Here is a 21,287-nt window from a genome sequence, read left to right on the forward strand (position 1 = left end):
CTTTAAAAAAACTCAAATCAACCCCCCCCCCAACACACAAATGTACGGAGTCCATTTTATGTTGGCCAACTAATCCTGAACCTGGAGTGTAGTTGATATACCCAGTGTCACTCCATGGAAGAAAACTGATTTTCCTTCTTCCAGTAGCTATCAATTGTAAATAGGTTCTTGGTTAGTGGTGAGACTCTGTGACTACGACCCCCCTTTCCCAGGTTGAGATTTGTCTAGAACTGTTGTTATTTTAAGCCATTAACTACTAATGGTTAATTACAAATAGGTAATTGAGCATTCTATATTATTTTTATATTTTATTGTGCATTTTTTCCAGTTTTCTCTCAGGCCTATCTAATTTTCAATCAGATAATAATAATAAACCAAATTACTATATATTTTTAAACTGTAAGTTTTAAAATTTCACTCATATCCTAGTTATAAGCATTTTCTAAATATTCAACACTATCCTAAATTATACAAAATATACACTTCTACTAATACAAAGCTCTATTATCATAATTATATCAAATAGTTATGTACTTCTACTAATACAAATCTCTTTAATTTGAAGTCATTCCAATGCCTAATCTCAGAAGGCATTATTTAACAAAATTAATAGTTAACCTCTTTTTTTTGTCCATTTAATAAAAGCTGCAAGTTAACTGCAATGTGATTTTCTTTTGGGCTTCAATTAAAAAGTGAGTAAGAAGGCATGGTAGAATGGTTTCTTCAAAAGTTTTCATCTGCTTCTCTTGCATCTCAGGGCTGGTGGCTTTTCACACCTGCACTTGGCTGATACTTCAATTACTTCTTCACAGTAGTCTCAGCATCCTCAGCTCTGCCACGTTCTAATCACCATTGCCTTACTGACTCATTACCCAGCTCACTCCCCAAATGCATACAAATAAAAAGCTGGCTGCAAATCAGTCCTTTGAAACCAGATGCCACCAAGCTCAAATATAGGCTCACCTGCTCACCGTAGTTAAATTATTTCTTTGCTGTAAGCACAGATCTCCATCCACCCCCTACTGACTCTTGCTTCTACAAAGTTCTGACAGCTAGGCATTGTGCTTGTTATAGTTTGTTTCACATTTTCTCTGATAAAACCTTGACCACAGCCAATGCTGGGAGGAAAGGGTTTATTTGGGTTACAGTCTCTCATAGACAGAAGCCAAGGCAGGAACCTGGAGGCCGGAACTAAAACAGAGACCATGGAGGAACACTGCTTACTAACTCACTTCCAGGCTCATGTTCTGCTACCTCTCTTCCTTCTTCCCTCATTTTAGATTTATTTATTTTATATGTATGAATGTTTTGTCTGCATACCTGACTGTGCACATGCATGCCTGGTACCCACAGAAGTCAGAGGGAGACAAGGAGATCCACTGGAACTCTGAACTACAGATGGTTCTGAGCTTCCATATGGTTGCTAGGAGCCTCAACCACAGGTCCTCTGCAAGAGTAGCCAGTGCTCTTAGAGACTGAGCCTTTCTCCAGCCCCTCTGTTATCTTTCTCATCAGCTGAGGCCCACTTGCCTAGAGATGCTACTATCCACCACTATGGCCCACATGCCTCCGACATCAATCAGCCATCCAGAAAATAACCCACAGACATGCCCTTGGCCAACGCAATGAAGGTGATTCCTCGGCGGAGGTTCCCTGGTCTCAGGTGTGCCAAGTTGACAACTAAGATTAGCCCATACAATTGTTGTCTAGTCTGTAAAACAAGTCAGAGAACCAAGAAAAGGAGGGGGTTTTTTTGGTTTTTTTTGTTTTGTTTTGTTTTGTTTTGTTTTTTGCCATAGCTTGTACCAAAATTCCACGAGGCTTTAGAGATGTTTATGGTGTTTGCAGTGAGCTACCAGTGGGCAAAGCTGAGGCATGATTTCTTCTTTTTCTTTTCTTTTTTTTCAGTTTGATGTTTAATGACTAAGACCTCAACAGCAATTTTAACAAGTCAGTTATCACAAAGAATTTATTCTTTCAGATGTTTGAAAAGGCCTCTAAGAGACATGTTTTGAAAGGTTTTAGTGTGCCAAAGGAGACAAGGAAAAGAGGATCATACAACAGTGTTCTGTTGTGTTTATTTTTGCTATAGCCAAGGAGACAAAATTGAGTTAGAGGGTCAGGAAGTGGAGGGGAAAGAGTTAACGGAGCAGAGAAGAAAGGCTGGCCTGTGTGTCACGTACATGCTGACTGTTCAGAATGAAAGTTTCCTAATCAGAAGAGAGGTCTTTGGGGAGTGATAAACATGCCCTGTTTCCATGCTGTGGAATGAGAATGTGCTAAAACCAAAATCTTGACTCTTTTATATTACTCAAATAAAATAATGAATTTCCAGTAATTATTTGGACAGCAGGAGAAAGGGACACGTGCATTTTGTCTGAAATGAGAAATTATGAACCCTTTAGGAGTCGAAAAGAAGTTTTCCATCCCTGTAAAACCTGAAGGTTTCTGTTCCAAACTTCTTTCAGCGACTTTGCTACGGATTCACCGTCTAGGCAGCCACTTCTTTAATCTAAGCCATATCTATTTTCTATCCCTTGCTTGAAAATGTTTTTTACATTATGTACTGTGCGCATGGGGTGGCAGTGCATGCATATCATGGCAAGCATATGAAGGTCAAAGCATAACTTCTGATCATTGGCTCTCTTCTTCCACCTGGGAGGGTTTGAACTCAGGTTGCCAGGCTTGGAGGCAAGTGCCATTACCCACTGACCCCTCTCCCTATCCCTTGTCTCTCTTTTCTTAACAAGGCATTAGTAAAAAATCTAATGACCATTACATCTATTTACTAGAGTGTTAATGTGGTTCAATGTCCAAGTAGAAAATGTTCATTGATAGTTTTAAGTGATAAAAGCCATGCAAAAGCAAAGAGGTTGAAAGATGAGCCTAAGACAGGCAGCCCTTAGGTGCCTCTATGCCAGTGCCTTATGGACACTGATTTTCAGCATCCTCGTACATGGTCCTAGAAGCTCAGATGACTATTTCATGTAGAACAACTCCAACTCAGAAGCAGGACCTTTAAAATTGCAGCTCATGCCGTTTGCTTTTGTGTGTCTTCTTGGTTCCTAGCTAAGTCTTTTTTATCTGAATTAAATACTAACTTTCAAAGCTTGCCCTCAGGGCCAGCAAGATTGTCAGCAGGAAAAAATACTGACCATGAAGCCTGATCACCCAACTTCTATTCCTGACACCCACATGGGTGGAAGGACAGAAAGAACTCCTAAGATGTGTCCTTTGACCTCCTCAAGTGCATCATGGCACTTTAGCTTAATAAAGAAAACAAAAATAGGTAAATTGCTTTTGATACCCCATAAGTTAGCGCCAGGAAATATGAGTTTCATTGGGACCAACAATGCATGATCAAAGCCCAGAGGGAAGGTCCAGAGGTCATTTAATGTGTGATAATGTCCAAACTATGAGTTTCTAACTTCTAAATAAGAGCAGACTCGTGAGAGTGAAGCTAAGGCACATTTTCTACCTGCAGCAGCATTTATTACTGTGATGAATTACCTGGAAAAATGACCCAAAAGAAATTGAAGTTCAGCATGATTTAATTGCATGCAGTTGTTTTTTCTAGACTTCACTATTTATACTTTGGGCATCAGTGGAAAGATCAAGCAGTGAACTATGATCAGTTTTGAAAAAAAAAAAACATAGTAGTTCATTTTTTTTCCTAGTGGTTCTTTTTATCATGAACTTTTACACAGAATAAAGCAAATCACTACCTTTAGCTCTCATTAGGTGGTTTGTTTCATTTCTGTGTTTTACTAGTTATTTTAATCAAATCATTTGAGGGGGACATCCATGGACTGTGACAGTTTAAGAGCATAGGTGTCTTCAACCATTGTTTTCATGACAGCCAGTGTTTATCTACTTCAGTACGCTTACTACAAATGAGCTTGTGACTCCTCTAAGACTCTGGTACAACATGCATCTAAAGTTTAGATGGAATCTTTGTAATACTCATGGACTTCTAACCATCACTCAGGAGAAAAGTCCAGCACACCAGTTGTAGGCCAAACCGACATGGGAAGCTTTTGAAACATGCACTTCAAGGTGACTCTTACCGATTCAGGATCATGTGTCCAGAATAGCTTAATGTTGTGTTTCCGATCTCTAAGAACTTTGAAATATTTGGCTTCATTATAAAGTACCCATACTTTGGACTTGGTTCATGAAGTCAGAGGGTCTGGCCCAAAGACTTCAAACCTGCTATAAACCAAAGCCACTACAATTGTTAGGTGTTACAGTGGACTTAAGAATAATGGTATGGATAGGGGAGATTGCTCAGTGGTTAGAGAACTTGCCACACAAGCATGAAGACTAGAGTTTGCATCATCACATAAAAAGAAATAATGGGGTAAGGCAATCTACCCACTGAGGAAGAAAGTCTGGGTTCTCATGGGCTACCTCATGTTAACCTGAAATAAATCAAATAAATGGTGAGATGGCACAACGAAAATGGAGGTGTGGCTTTGTACACCATCCTCTTTTTGCTTCTCCTGCCCTATAGAGTGGCCACTCTAGAGGAATGGCCCATACTACTGGTCACCTAAGGAGCACGGCATGATGGTGGAGGACATGCAGGTGAGATGTACTGAAACTGCAAGCAGAACAGAGCTAGAAGGAAGTAGGAGCTAAATCAGTTTCTCATTCTTGACCACAATTCATCTCATCTTTCTTCTGGTCAGAATCTTCAGGCTAACATGAGTTCCACACAGAGATAAATAGCTTTGCTTTCAAACTTATTGGTCAGTGTCCCTCAGGGCCGTTGTTAGATGTAAAAATTGTTATGTGTCATTGAGCCTGTGATGTGAATCCTCATTAGACAATGCACATGTGCTAATCAGTTAAATTAGGTGTTGTCAGCAGTTTTAATCCACTTACCATTATTGCGTACCTACAATGTACCGCACCAAGGACAGACAAACTTCTCTGTAAAGAGCCAGAGAGTTTTTAGGCTTTGCAGGTCATGCAATGTCTGTCATAAGCAACTTCTACCTACACACTATAACAATCCATGCTTGATACAGAAATAAACGGGTGTGACAGTGAACCAGTAAACCACAAAGAAATATATTTGGATCCGGCCTTTTTGACATCATTTACTGACCTCTGTGTTATATCTGGAACAGACCCTGGCATAGGTAATCCAGATTGGTTTTGACAACCCTACATAGTTGGCCTCAATGCTTTCGATCTTACAATGCAATGAAGCCTAGGTTAGTGAAAGAGATCATTGAGTAAAGGGATTTGGTGCCAAGCTGGATGACCCAGGGATTTGATGCCTGGGAACTACATGATGAAAGAAAAGAAACCATTCCTGAAAGTTATGCTCTGGATTCCACACTCACCCACATACATATACACACAGATAAGTAATAAAATGTTAAAAATGAACAAAAATGAAGCACAGAGAAATTTAGAAACAGTCACACAGCCAACAAGTGGCAAAGCCAAGACCCAAACCTTCATAGCCTGTATCTTATAATATAAAGGGAACTTCCTACTTTACTACAGACACAACCTCTTTAAATGGAAATTATTTTAAATACATTTTTTCATTCTGAAATTGTCATGATGCATGGTTGCCATAAAAACAATGATGGAATGCATAAAACAGTAACAGAATGCCCCTGTGTCACAGATGCCAATGAACTAACACTTATTTTTGTCTATTCCAGCTATGTTCTGACCTGCAGCTTCCCCCATCACTTTTTTCCATTTTGGCTTCTCCATCCTTCCCAGCAGGGTATTCTTTGTGAAGTAATAGGGAAAACTGAGGTTGTCAAATGTAACCAGACCCTACTGGAAACTAAATGTATCAGGAACTTCTGGCCTGTAGATAATTTTCAATTATTTATTGAAATTGGGTCGAGGTATGTCAATTTTTTTTGGGTAGGTCAAACATGGCAGTTTTGTATGGTTTGACAAAACAGAGGGCATAGACCCCCAGATTATGCATTTTTCTGGTGTCCTTGACATTTTGTTTTATTCTGTTTATAGTTCCTAGAGGTGCTGCTGGTCATCAAGACAGGAGAAGGTGAATTACTAGTAAGTTGAATAGAGATATAAAATCTCTCCCAGTCCACTGCATTATATGATACTAGGTTCGGAGAGCTAGAAGTGAGAGAGATCACTTCTCCATTCAGCTGCCACTGAAATAGTTCCTATTTCTGCTTTTCAAGATGGAACTATCCAGGTGATTGTGCACAACTGTCTCCTTAATCTTCCTTACTGGGGAGTGACACAAAGCAATGAGAATGCCTTAATGGGCTTAATGGGCTCACAGAATGATGAGCCGATTGCTCAATGAATTGAAACAGACAAAAGAAGAAGAAGAAGAAGAAGAGGAAGAAGAAGAAGAAGAAGAAGAAGAAGAAGAAGAAGAAGAAGAAGAAGAAGAAGAAGAAGAAGAAGAGGAAGAAGAAGAAGAAGAAGAAGAAGAAGAAGAAGAAGAAGAAGAAGAAGAAGAAGAAGAAGAAGAAGAAGAAGAAGAAGAAGAACTGAGAAACCTAGAAAAATAGCTCCCAAGAGCCCTAAAACATAAAAAGCAAAGATTCATTTAAAGAAACTATGAAAAACATCACACAGTCTTCTTAGCTCCAAATGGGGATGATTCTGAAAGGACTCTCTGTGAGCATGCAGATCTGCATTCATACTCCTGGATGGCTAGCTTATTTTTACTTATGCTTAAATAAATAAATAAATAAATAAATAATTTATATGGTAATATTTAAAAAATGAAGATGCATTGCCTCTAGATCCACAAATATAGACTTTTACATGATTGCTAAAGGCAAGAAATGAATGAGAGGATACCCATGCTCCAGATGACAGTAGTACACTCTTGTACATACAGCCAGCATACTAGGTGGACTTGGTGGGGTTAAAAACAGAAACAGTACATGAAGGAATACTGGGAAGGAATAATGAGGGGTGGGGAGATTAGAAAGGAAAGAAAGGGAATGGATTTGATCAAAGCACATTATATGAGTTTCTAAAACTCTCAAACATTTTTAAAAGAGATAATTGAATGTTTGGGGCTGTCGAAATGGCTTGGTTGGTAAGAACCCTTGCTGTTAAACCACGAGAACCTGAATTTGAATCCCAGTAACCCATATACAAAATATGTGTGTGATCACTCATACCTATAAACCCCCAGGTTTCCGCTGGGATGGGGTGTTTAAATGTTCAGAAACAGGTAGATTCTGAGAGCTCCCTGGCCAGGTAGCCTAGATGTAATCGTGAGTTTCAGGTTCAGAGAGAGAACCTGTCTCAACAGTCTCAAAGGAGTAAGGTGGGAAATGATAAAACAGGCTCCTCAATATCCTCCCTTGGCATCTGCATGTGTGTGTGGGGGGGCATAAGCACCAACACCTACACATGTCACACACACACACACACACACACACACACATCATGAAGAAAGAAACTTAAATTTAAAATACCTTATTTTCCAATTGGACAGTGTCACCTTCTCCAAGCACTGCTGTGTGATGTGGCTCTATCCTTTGTTGAGCATCATCAGGCCCTACAACAAAAGATGACCCAGTAACTTCAGTAAGTTGTGGTATATTGATCCAATCGCCAACGCTTTTGGTCCACTACTTGCACCATAATGCTCATTTTAATTTCAGAAATAGCAGGCTTAGGAAAGTCCCTTGAATCTGAGGGTCATTTACATTTACTATTGTTAAAGGCTAAAATGGACTGGTTTTCAGTGCAGAAGTTCAGAAAAGAGCGGGAAGCAAATCCCGCAACACTTTTCCATCTATATTCTTAGTGCCGTGACTATGTGACTGGCTCTTTTTTTTGGGGGGGGGGGTTGGTTTTTGGAGACACGGTTTCTCTGTAGCCCTGGCTGTCCTGGAACTCACTCTGTAAACCAGGCTGGCCTCGAATTCAGAAATCTGCTTGCCTCTGCCTCCCAAGTGCTGGGATTAAAGGCGTGCGCCACCACTGCCCAGCAGTGACTGGCTTTTAAAGGCCCTTGAAATTGCAAGTTCATAGGAATGTTCTCTTGTGTAGAATACAAACCTCATAAGGAGCAAACAGAGTTAGAAAATGATCAAATGCTATCGATAACTCATTTCAACAAGAATTTATGGTGTATCTCCAACTTTCAAGTACTAGAGAAAAAAATGCAAAGACGTGCAAATCACATTCCTTGCATGTAAATAATTCAAAATGTTCTTGGGACCAACCAAATAAAAGCACATGCAATCATCAGAGAAGAATTCAACTGAAAACTAGATGAGTTGGATAGCAGCTTATAGAATACTGAATAAGGTCTGCTCTACAAGGTGGGTGCCTTCTAAGCACTCAGGGGGGTGTGTATCTTTAGGGTAGATAACATTCCCTTCCTTCTAGGGCTTACAGATAAAATAAAGCTAGCTAACACTTAAAGGTAACAAAAAACTCATTGAGAACAGGAATTTGGCGGGGGGGGGGGGGGGGGGGGCTCTTTCAGGTTGGAGCGCCTCAGGCATTTGTTCTGGAGGAAGTAAGACTTTAACAGAGCTGGGCAAGGTAAGGCAGACCTTCAAGAAACAGCACTTGGAAGACGGTATTGTGGACAAGAAAACAGAGTCAGTCGAAGGGAGTGGTTGAGAATTTCTAAGGAACCTGTGAACCTTCTATCAGGACCTTAACATTCTACTGGAAAGGATGAAACTGTAACAAGGAAATCTTTTAAAATTATCCATACAAGTGAGTGACACACACACACACACTCACACACTCACACACTCACACAGACACATACGCACATACTCATTCACACACACACTCACACACACATACTCACAAAGAGAGTCAGAGAGATAGAGAGATAGAGGAGAGAAATGATCAGAGCTATGTCTTGAAAAAATAATTTTAGAAGCAGAGCATAAAAGGAGATGGAGGGCGGGCCTAAACGTAGGCAAACCTGTTGGGGGTTCTCTGTAATGGACTAAAGTAAACGTGGATTACAGTGTGGATAGGAATGAAAAGAGAAAGAGGTTGGAAGAGTGGGAAGGGGGCGGGAGGGAGAGGAGAAAGAATCTAAGTCTAGGCCTTAGCACAAGCATGTGGTGTCCCAAGGAGAGCAGAAGTAGTTCGACAAGAGGGAGCTGGACAATGGAGAGGTCCAAGGTTCTAGAATAGCCACAGAAAGCTGCAGCAAATATCACATATGTAAGGCTATGTCTTCCAGCTGGGTATAAAAACCAAACAGATATGTGAACAGATAACAGAGAGACGATCCAAGATCCAGCATTCAAGGAGTTAGGGAGAGGGCTCAGACGGCTCAGTGCATAAGAGCACTTCCTGTACAAGCATGAAGACTTTGAGTTCAAATCCCTATCATTCTCATAAATAGCAGGTGTAGCTGTGTATGGTTGTAACCTTAGTACTTTGGGGAGCAGACAGGAGGATCACTGGGGTTTGTTGGCCACCATCTTAGCTCCAATTTCAGTAAATGACCGGGTCTCTAAATGACCCAGTCTCAAGGGAATCAGGTAGAAAGTGACAGGGCAGATCCTCTTCTGGCCTCCATATACATGCATGGGTGCATGTATTACATCTGCACACCTCAAATACAGAGTGGGGGAGCTCAAGCTAAAACTTAAAAATTATTAAAGAAGTTATTAAATGAAACAATAGCTCGATAAATTGTTATAGAAACAGAATCACAATTTGTAAATTTGGGGGAAATTAGTCAACATTCTAAGAGCCATGTTTTCTAGAGAAATATAACCTTTCAGCCTATATTTTGGAGATAGGAGATATATTCCATAGAGGACATATGGCTTACACTGTTGCTGATAAGCCTGAAACAGGATTCAGACAGAACAAGAGTTCTTATCCTGGAGTAAAGTGTTCCATAGAAGTCTGCAACTAGAACTGAGACTAAGTGTGGCCTTGGGTGGGAGACAGATCACACATGCACTTTCTCCGTCACTTAGCTGTCATGGAGCTTTTCTTCAGTCACAACTGTAGCCAACAAATCACAGAATTCTTTGCTTTGCTGATAGCTCTGTCTCCAAGAGAAGTCACAGATATTTTTATACCACATTACAGTACAGTGCATATCTCAGAATAGAGCTTATGTTAGTTGTCACATACAACTAAGAGCTGACCTGCTACTAAATCATGTCATTTCAGATGCCAGTAGAGAAGCATACATGTAATTGTAGCATAAACTGGTTCTTTAACACTTTAATGATGTCACTGAATTTAAAAACATTGTCTGAGAGGAACTTTGTACATGTAAAAAAAAAAGTCCATGGCAGAAAAAAAATGTGTTTATTCCCTGACTTTGGAGGTCAATGGTGACTGGAATATAATCTTGATGTTGGTGTATAATAACTTCCCTGGTGAAAATACTTCCACCTTTGCCAATTCCACGGAATCAACATGAGCTCAGATGTAATCACCCCTGCAAATTAGCAAGAGCCAACCCCAGCATAACATCCATTCATCAAAGGCATATGTCAGCGAATGTCATGGGTGAATAGCAGAACTCCATTGACTTCCCACTTACACAGGGGTTTGGCAAGAAAAGTCTGGGAGTCCAAGAGGAATATCATTTAGAGTTGGATAATATTTTAAACTGTGACAGGGAAAGGCATTTTATTAGGTGTGTTTTACTGGCATCCTCTGCAGAAAATGAACCATATTTCTCTCTTCAACTAATTCATATACAACAGCCAGCACCCACGTGGCCCGCTCCTGGACTCTGGATTGGTCATGTAGTATTGTTTCCTGATACTGTTTTTTTAATAGAGTCAGCTGACAAGAGACAGCACTCAAAAATCCTGCTGAGTTGGTAGTTCTCCACAAGCACCCCATATCAGGATAGTGTGCTTGATAGCAATGCTGATTAGCCTGCGAGGAAATCCTAATTTAGAAGTAGACTTGATGCTGGGTATGCATACTCCTCCCTACTGATGTATAAGTGAAATTACTGTGAGATGTAGAAGGAGCCATTTGAAATGTTCTGCTCCAAGAAACACTTTCCTCATTGACACCAGAGCCAAGCTGCTGGGTGGATGATTTTCCATCTACCTCGAGTTTCTAGCTTCCTAGGCAAGTCTTCAAAATAGTGCCACAGAGAACAGACTGATGGCATCTTCCTTTCCAGATCATTTCTATGGTAGTTCACTCATCTGGTTATCTCCTGAGCCTAAAATAAGTCCCCCTGAAATATATCCTATTGTTTCTGACTACTTGTAATTATAAAACGAGACAAATCAGATAATAAAATACTTTCCATAGGCAGTCTTCGCCAAGAATGTTAAATCTAATAATGTAGTTAAGGAACATTCAACCAAAAATGTTACTACTTTTTTTTTTTTGCCTTAACAATCATAAAAGGGCAAAATACTTTTTAAAATATGTTTTATTTTTTAAGGTCGGGGTCCAGTTCCAGTGTGTGTGAGCATCCACGTTTCATTTTCTTCGCTTTCTAAGGACTAGCCTCTCACTCTGTTCCACACATTCTGGTAATGTCTATCACACATTTTAACATCATTAAACTTACATGTATAGCAGAAGCTCTACTACAACAGAGACTGCTATCAAACTTCCCCAAGAACCTTATTTTAAAGTATAAATGTCTTGTGACTTACAAATTTCGATAAATACAGTTGAGGTGCTTGGTAGCTAGATTGAAGCATTGTCCTTCAATTTATTTACATGTATTTCTTTGTGTACATGCATTTGTGTACACATGCATGTGAGTAGTAAACCTGGCTAGATGCTGACATTGGGTATCTTCCTCATTTGCTCCATGATTTTTTTTTTTTTTTTGAGTTAGGGTCTCTCACTGAACCTGGAACTCAAGGATTGCTTAGACTGGTTGGCTAACAAGCCCCAGAGATGCTCCTGTCTTCCCAACATAGAACTAATTTTACGGATGCCTGTTACCACCACACTCAGCTTCTTTTAAATAGATGTTAGGGATCTGAACTCTGATCATCATGCATGGACTGTAAACACTTTGCCTATGGACCCGTCTCTTCTGCCTTTTGTCCTCTTTTTAATGTATACCCATTTTAGGCATCACCTAAATCCTTCTAGATTATTACACTTTCCCTAATCCCTCAATTATCTGTTACTTGTTTTCTCCAGCAACTTACTTTTACAACGCATTTGACTTATTTGCAGAAGTATCACATTTTCCTCTTTTTCTACTAATTTACATATCTTCTACTAATTTACATATCATCTACTATGCACTACATTATTCTCTTGAGACAGGCTCTCTCATGACTCTGGAGTTAGGCCAACAAGCCACAGTGGTCCTTCCTGTTCCTTCCCCATAACACTGGGGACACAGGCACGAACAACCACGTTGTTTTTTACGTGTGTTCTGAGGATTTGAAATGGAAATTCTTGGTCTACACCCTGGGATGCCCTGCCTCCTCCACATCACTTGTCACTGAGGATGCTGACGAAGAAGAGGAAGCCAGAGGCTAAGAATCTTGGGAGCTCACTGACTAGCCAGCATAGCTAAAACTGAGAAATCTGGGATCAGTGAGAATCCCATGTACCACACCACACACATAACCCAACACACACATTTTTAAAGATCTTACTGTACTGGGTTCCATAAGGCCATTTCAAGCAAGTATATAACTGAATATTTTTCCCTCATACCTCACTACTTCAACCTTTCTCTTCCCTTCCCCTCCCATTTTCCCCCAATTAATAGCACTCTTAAATTTTTACTGTATGCAGTCTTCTAATATTACTTTTGCCATCCAAATCATGGCCTATTTGTTCTAGCCCAAGATACTTCCTACATATGTTGACATTTCATTAACTGAACAATGGGTACTTGACACTGTAAAAGAGAATGACTTACTGATCAGCTCCTGCCATCTGAGGTGGAGTGGTGCCATTTGGTGTTTATAAGCAAGATAAAATTGAGGTACTAAAGTTGGGAATCATTTTCTGGGTTCTCACTACAAACAGTGATTTCTGTTTGGTCATTTTTTTTTTTTTTACCTCTGGTGATGTGCTGTTTTGTCATTTTGTTTTTCTCATTGGCATTCTCACCTCATGAAGGGGTGGATAGGAGCAAAGCAAGGAGATCAGATACAAATGAAGTCATTTGGTCTGTAGCTGATTGGTTGAAGCAGAGTCCTAAGAGACCAGTTTGTGGAGCTGGATTATGTCCATGGTCCAGTTTATTTTGGACACATACAAATTCACTCAGAGGCTAGAGACCACAATTCCATTTTCTGCCAGATGTTTTGTACATGTGGCCCATGGTCATGGGAGTGGGGGAATAAGCCAGTGAGAAGAAATGACTCAGGACAATTCCACCTTATGTCAAGGAAAACAAGTGGGCATGCAGGTGCCCCTTAGCCTAGAATTTCTGAACATTTTATTGCTGTCTAGGGGTAAAGGACTGTCTGGAAATGAGGCTACCATAATTACTGGATAAAGAGGCTTTGCAGATTACTTACCAAGCTTTATATTCTTTATCCTCTCTTTTTTAATGTCATCTAGGACAAAATCATTTGTGAGCTTTTGCAGTGTCAAGAAGCAAAGAAAGGTCTTCACGTAAAAATTGTAAAGAATTAAAAATAGTAGTTCCGAGTACATGGAAAATACATGAAGTTCGACAAAAACTTGGATTACAACACGTATTCCATTTGTCTATGTATTGTCCGTGGCTGTTTTTGTGCTACCTGAGCAAGGCATAGTAGTCTCAGAGACAAAAATATTGGCTCCCTGGCACTTTCCATAAAGTTTGGTTTCCCCCTCCAACCCCTGCTTTTTATTATTCTACATAAACATTTCTGGAATCTTTAGCACCTTAAACTTCATGCTCTTTCTTTATTATGTTCCATCGCTACAGATTATTTTTTAACTTAAAATCATAAGTCAAGGATGACACATCCATTTTTTTTTCTATTTTTATAAAGTACTATATGATTATCAGACTATCAAAAAATAAATGATGCCTCATTCTTCTCAGACAGTTAATACATTTCACTGTGCACACACAGGTGCTTACTGTAATACTGCTAGAAGAAAGTTTTTAATTTGAATCTTCACTCTCTTGAATGATAAAATATGTGAATTTTGTTTGGGGATTGTAATTAAACTGCTATTCAGTGAAAGAGGAATGAAGCCCAATCATACCACATTATGAATAAATTCAAATTACTGTTATTTCCAGAAGACTCAAGTGATTGAACACCTTTTTTTTTTGAGAATATAAAGAATGGTTTAAATAAATCACTTGGGATGCAGCATCATACCCTGTACAGATGTCATTAGCAGGCCATCTTTCTGCAAATTGAGAATATATTTTGCAATGAGGATGCTCCCTGCAAGTTGAGAATGTATTTTCCAAGGAGGACGTTTTCTGCTGGCATCCCCCACGAGAGTGTGGTAGAAAACATTCAGTTCCAGAGGGTCTCAGAAATGGGGAATTTGGGGCTACATCTCGGGACGCCACACCTACATGTATGTTACTCATCACTGTGGATTGAGATGAGGACAGGGAAGCCTCTAGCTTCTTCCTGAAGCACAACTCAAATGAATATTGTGGTATAAGGAGTTGATTCAGGAGATAATGCCAGTGAACTGCAGTCCAGAAATGAGCAGAGTTATTCAGGGAAAGGAAGTGTTGTCATTAGCTTTCTATTGCTATGACAAAACATCATGACCAAAGCAACTTATGAAAGAAAGTGTTTGATTTGGCTTATGATTTCAGGGGGTTAGAATCCATGATGGTAGAACAAAGGCATGATGATAAGAACAGCTGAGGGGCTCACATCATGATCCACAAACAGAAGGCAGAGAGGGTACATTGGGATGGCATGGATCTTTAAAAATTTCAAAGCTCACCTCTAATGACACACCTCCTACAAGGCCAGGACCCCTAATCTTTCCTAAACTGTTCCACCAACTGGGAACCAAGGATTCAAACATAGGAGCCTATGAGGGCCATTCTCACTCAAGCCATCACAGCAAGGAAGGACAGGCACCTGATCATCAGTCTCACAGTTAAAAGCTTGAGAATAACCATAGTGGAAAATTCAGGAGTGGGTTCTAACATTACCTACTCAAGGAGACAGCTAACTTTCACAATGTTGATGCTTCCATGCTTCTGTGCTTCCTGACTGAGCCAGAGCAATCTTTCCAAGTTTCAGAAAAAGTGGCATAGACACTGACAGTTGGAGGTTGGTCAGCAGGTACTGAAGAAGCAAGATCATGAGGGGCTTGGGATATGCTGTAGCCCATCCATTTGCTGTCATCCATATGAAGAGCTTTTTCCTGTCTCCAGGAAAATAGGGATGGTTTGGATGGACATAAGCAGAGGCAACCTGCTCTGCATGCTTGTTTCGTATCATGTGGGCTTGGTCTCCTGCTATCAGGCTGGGTAGGCTTGAAAACACAAGCTGGTTTAAATACTACATTGTAACTCAGTGTAGTGTAGGCAGGACACAGAGACTGAAATTGAGAAACACATGGATAGTAGTTACTTTTCTACTGCTGTGATTTAAAAAAAATCACAAAGGCAACTTATAAAAGCAATGGTTTACTTGGCTGATGGTCCCTTGGGGATAAGATTCTGTCATAGTTGGGAACTAGGGCAGCAGACATAGCAATGTGGTTGGAGCTGGATGATGAGAACTTACCTCCTGAACAGCAAGCAGGAAGCAAGTACCAATGATGGTGAGAGTCTTTAGCCTCTCAAAGCCTACTTCTAATGACACACTTCCTCATAAGGTCACACCTCCCAAACATCCCTAAAAGAGCATCACCAACTGGGGACCAAGAATTCAAAAGACAAAGCCTATGGCAGCCACTCCATTTCATACCACCATAGCTTGGTTCTTGCCTCAGGTGTACAGATGTGAAACCTTGGCATTAATATCTTCCTTTAGATATCCCACTGCTCATGTATAAAATGAGAGTTGCTTTGTTCTCAAATATGCATTTCACTACAAACAGCAGCATCCAACCTTTAGAATAAATGAAGAAAATGTGAAATACCTGAAATACCTAACTTGTCTTCTTGTATCTCCAAAGGGATACACGGACTGTGGCTCTCACTGGAGCCTACGAACCCCACCTCTTTAAGGGCATGGAAACTGCTAACCTCTCAGATTAACACTCCTGTGTCTTTTGCCTGGACCATTTTGCCCATGTTGTTCTCTGTTACTGAAAACTCTGGGAGCTGTAAGGCACCCTGCTCCAGATTGGTGTGGGAAGAAAGGAGGCACAGTATTCAATTACATACAATAGTTTCAGTAGTTTATCCTTTCAGTAGCTTGAATTAAACTGCAATTGAACCCCAAATGGCATACCCTTTACTCACCAATATATACATCTCCAGAGATGGTATAAATAAAGCTTGTCCATCCTGAAAAAGGAGCAGGGACATTGCATTATTAGTGTGTACAATATCTATCTATCTATCTATCTATCTATCTATCTATCTATCTATCTATATTACATATGCATTTTTGTTTCTATTACATGTATTATATAAATACATATAACAGTAACAAAAGAAAAAGTTGCATATGAAATATTTTATTTTCTTTTAGATATCTGTTTTAAGACTTTAATTCTATGAGATACTTATTATATTTATTATATACTTGCATACATTTCTCCTCCCTCTCTCACATACATATACAAACAAACATTTCTATACTTAAAGGACTTAGAGTCCTTGCTATTTAAGGGCCACCCAAAGTAGGTACTATGCAGTTTATTTTGGCAATATATCTATTTGACAAAAGTTACTTTAACACATTTATTTTATTTTAGTGTGTGTGTGTGTGTGTGTGTGTGTGTGTGTGTGTGTGTGTTTACCAGGTGCCAGAAGGGGACAACAGAGTCCCTGGAGTTATAGGCATTTGTGATCCGAGTGCTGGGATCTGAACTATATAGTCCTTCAATAGAGCAATAAGCACTGTGAATCATTGAGACACCTTCCAGCCCACAAATTGTTTCTTACAGTTCTGTTACCGTGTTATACGCTATAGCACTGCAGCCTAGGTTCATGTTCAGTTTGCTGTACTTCTAAGTAGGCTGAACTGTGAATAATACCAATGAAGCTTGTTTATTTCTTTTTAAATTGAGTTCCAGTTTCCAGTGAACACATTCCATTTTCTATCTATTCTAAAAGAGAGCATATATCAATAATGGGTGCCACATCCTTTAGGGTTCTGGAGATTGATCTAACTGGGTCATCATGGGAATGAAATATATATGAACAAGGAGGTAAGATTGGCTAATTTCAATAGGAGCAGTCTCTGTAGGGAAGAAATCGCCATCTCTAGGCTGGAAACAACTCAGGTGGAGATGGAAGCAATGCTGGATATTTTCTGTGCAAACTCTGAACATTTGCCCTTGAACCGGAGGAAAGCTTTGCCATTTCTCCAAGCCTCAGCCAAGTAAGGGTTTGCTACTCGCATGCTGACAGGCACTGGAGTCCTTGACGTGGCCGTGCTCATGTCAACAACACCCATGCAGTCAAGATTTCACTTGCTCCCTACAAAGGAGGATCTAAACCTTTTGGTGATTAACAGGTTTTAGATGGCCTGTGAGATCTCTGGAATTGTCCCCACAAATTTTCAAAAAAAAAAAAAAAAGGGATACTATGACTTGTGAAGGTGCACATGTGTGCACGTACATGTGGAGGCCAGTGGTCAACCTCAGGTATCGTTCCTCAGGAGCCATCCACCTTGCTGAGACTGGGTCTCTCACTGAGACATAGGACTCACAGCTAAGACCTGAGTGGCTGGCCAGTAAGCCCCAGGGATCTATGTGCCTCTGACTCCCCAGTGCTGGCATACTTCTGGCTTTTCCTGAGATATTACAAGAGCGAATCTAAGCTACCTGAGAGTAATGCTGCCTCATTCCCTCCCTCATTTAGCGGTCCACCATTTATTGAACCTTTATCGTTGGTACACATTGTGGGCGCAGATACAAATATCAAGAGGGTATAGTCACTGGTATTCAAGTGAAACAATGGGAGACGGAAGGTCCTTCGTAGATGCTGAAAATGCATGCCAATAATATTGCCCCATTCTTGTGTGCACACCCTGGCTTTGCAAGGATCCTTGTTTCTTTCTAATGGATAATCATCCTTTCTATTCCTGCTCAGCCCAGATTAAAATTCTTCTCTACAAAGAAATCCCTTTCCTCTCAACTTAAAAAAAAAAAAAGGTTTGGCTTGGAAATGGTTAACATTTCTTCTGCTAAGTGCAGATGGCTTGTATTTCTTGTTTATCTTGAGGGAAAAAAAGTAGCACGTTATTTTAAGAACACCAAAGTATGGGCCATCTTAACTGTAAATCTTTCTGTAAATCTCATTTCTACCCCCTGACATAAGTGGTGAGCAATTTGGCATTTATACCTTGGGGACACTTGCCTTTTCTGTACTACTTTGCATTTGCTTCAAAAATAGAAGAAACTCAATGCTGTGTTTTAAGTATCTGTTCATATCAGAACACAGAGCAGTAGCACATCCTGTCATGAATGTGTTCTTGTTCGTGTACTCAGTCCTCTCTTCACACTTTCAAGGCTGCTGAAAGGTAATTCCTTTGAGAGACATGCCAAAACCCTCGCCGTTCTCAGTTTCTGGGCTTAGGCTTTTATGTTGGCTCTTTTAAATTATCCCTTCACTTCCTGCTTCATCCTCCAAACAGGTCCCTTGGATCTGTTTTTTTTTTTTTTCTCCCTTTGAAAATCCTTTTTTGGCAAAACCCTGAAGGATTGTGTATGCTTCAATGAGCTGCCAAGTGAGTGTTCTACGTGCATGTACTTGGTTTTCCTTTTCATTAAAGTTGGTTACAGAATGTCTTTGCTCCGTATAACACAATTCACATTGCCTGGTGGAAAGCACAGAACATTAGAGCTATCAAAACAGGAACGGTGGAGTAATCGGCTCTTTATCATCTTTGCAACAAAACGTCTACCTACACATGCTATTAATCTTTGTTTCATTTCTAGGGAGCACTATTTCTTAGAGTTGCCAAAAGGAAAATAAATGTCAAATAGTATAAATGAATGCATACTATATGTTAAGAAGGAACATATTTGGTTCAAACTACTCCTTTGCTAAAAGCAGGAGCCAATTTGCTAATTGCATCAGCCAAGGGCTCTTCTCTGTGTGATTTTGTTTTGGTTGGATTTTTCAAGACATGGTTTCTCTGTGTAGCCTTGGCTGTCCTGGATCTGCCTTTGTAGACCAACCTGGTCTCAAACTCGCAGACATCCTCTTGCTTCTGCATCCCAAGTACTGGGATTAAAGGTGTGAAGGACCACCACTGCCTGGCATCCCCCGTGCAATGTTCTGGTCCTTCCTTCCTTCCTTCCTTCCTTCCTTCCTTCCTTCCTTCCTTCCTTCCTTTCTAGCTTCTTTCCTTCAACTCTCCTCTCACTCTTGTGCCTTGCACTAGAAATTGATGCCACCCTCAAATTTTTGTCATTCCACCAGAAGTCACATAGCCTACAATTTCCTCCCCCTTTCCCCACAAACATGGTGGCCACCCTACTGTCTCTTTGCAGCTAGGAAGATCTTCCCTTGGGAAATAACAAATAAAATGTGCTGAGATGAAGATCATATTTTTCTTCTAGTCCCTGAGGACAGTTAAGTCAGCAACATATACAAGTCAGATCTCCTTTAGCCAAATATAAAACAAACATACAATGTGGGTTTTAAATATGTAAATCATTTTCTGTGGCATTCACTCTATTTCCAGGGAGGTTCCTAATTCTTAAAAAAATATCCGTAGTGAGAGATTTCCTCAGCCTACATTCCTGGGCTTAAGCCAGACCATTTTTCTCCTGACTTTATTAAGAATTCATAATTCCAGTCAATTTATAATTACTCTTATGCATGTATGTGGAGGAAGAAGTAGAAAAACATGGCCAGCTGACACACCAAATTCCTAACAGAAGTCAGCTTAGTAGAGAGGGCAAAGGGGCTAAGAAGAGAGCATACATATCCCTAGACTTAGGCTTACAATGTTCACCTGATTCCAAAGCAGCTCCAATCCCAGGAGCCTGCATGGAACATTCAACTTCCTCTGGTAACTCCTTCCCTCTAGACCTGACACCTGGCTTTCTGGGATGGGAGGGAGAACTGCCTGGTCCTCTCCTGCCCACTTCTTCCAAACAAACTAATTTAAAAAAAAGTTTGCTTTGAAATAATTTCAGACACTTTGAAAAGTTTCAAAGATACTACAGAGAGTTACTGTATATTTTTGCCTAGGTTCTCCCAATGCCAACACACTATCTCACATGCTTCATTATTCTTTTGCTGTAAAATAGGATGTTCCTTACACACACACACACACACACACACACACACACACACACACACAGAATGCCTAGCACTTAGGAGATTTTTAAAAAACAAATTTAGCTCAATTTTCTGTACATCTCTTTCCTTTCTAATTTGCTCAATATCTTTGTAGGTCAGCATTTCTATGAGGCTGTGAGCTAGGCCTAAAATGGACCCATGAAACCCATAGTACCAAACCTCAGTGCTCTCTGCTCTCCTCTTGGATTACAAAATACACTAAGCCAAGAGTGTCAGGATCACTGTTACCATAGTGAAGAACTCTGTATATTAGGACACCCTTCCAAACATTGTATACATGTATAAAATTGTCAAGAAAACAAAACAACCCGCAGCAACATCAACAAGAACCTCATGGTACCTAGCATTGTGTATTCCCCTGAATATTATAGTTTAGAATAGCTGACATTAAAATGGATTTTCTGATCATATAGCAACTGACAGCTCACAACAAAACATAAATGCAGGAATAAGTACTTAATGTCCATCTTATAACTAAACATAAATGGCAAGAGGAAGAGAAATCACTAAAGGACCATTCATTGGTTGAGTATGGAACAAGACGGCTGGTGAAAATCAGTGTGAGTGATACTGGGCTGGTTATAACCTCACCTCAACATTTATTACCTAATGGATGTTAAACAAATTATATAATCTCTCTGTACCTCAGCTTCCTCACTGGAAAAATGGGATAATCATCATGGCCCAAGTGATTAGGAGGACTGTAAGGGTTAATACATGAAGAGCTCTAGAGGCAGAGGTAGGTGGCTCTTTGTGAGTTCGAGGCCAGCCTGGTTTACACAATGAGTTCCGGGACAGTCAGGGCTACATCGTAAGACTCTGCCTCAAAAATCGTTCTATTTAAATCATTAAAATACAGTGTGAGGTAGGAATGTGTTAGGTACTAGATCTAGTTATTCTGCAATCTATACTTTAAAACATCATGTTTCACAGGAAG

At 40.0% G+C, this 21,287-nt stretch overlaps 1 protein-coding gene across 1 annotated transcript in view; it reads right to left on the reverse strand.

Moving 5' to 3' along the window:
• Positions 1-21,287, reverse strand: part of Pir (pirin) — a 92,204-nt gene that overhangs the window by 4,600 nt on the left and 66,317 nt on the right. The window contains exons 7-8 of the mRNA XM_034485414.2: positions 16,328-16,372; positions 7,452-7,534 (exon numbers count right to left, since the gene is read on the reverse strand). Coding sequence (XP_034341305.1) covers positions 7,452-7,534; positions 16,328-16,372 — 128 coding nt within the window. The remainder of the gene's footprint in view (positions 1-7,451; positions 7,535-16,327; positions 16,373-21,287) is intronic.

This window comes from Arvicanthis niloticus, chromosome X (assembly GCF_011762505.2).
Source record: "Arvicanthis niloticus isolate mArvNil1 chromosome X, mArvNil1.pat.X, whole genome shotgun sequence".
NCBI classification, from domain to species: domain Eukaryota; kingdom Metazoa; phylum Chordata; class Mammalia; order Rodentia; family Muridae; genus Arvicanthis; species Arvicanthis niloticus.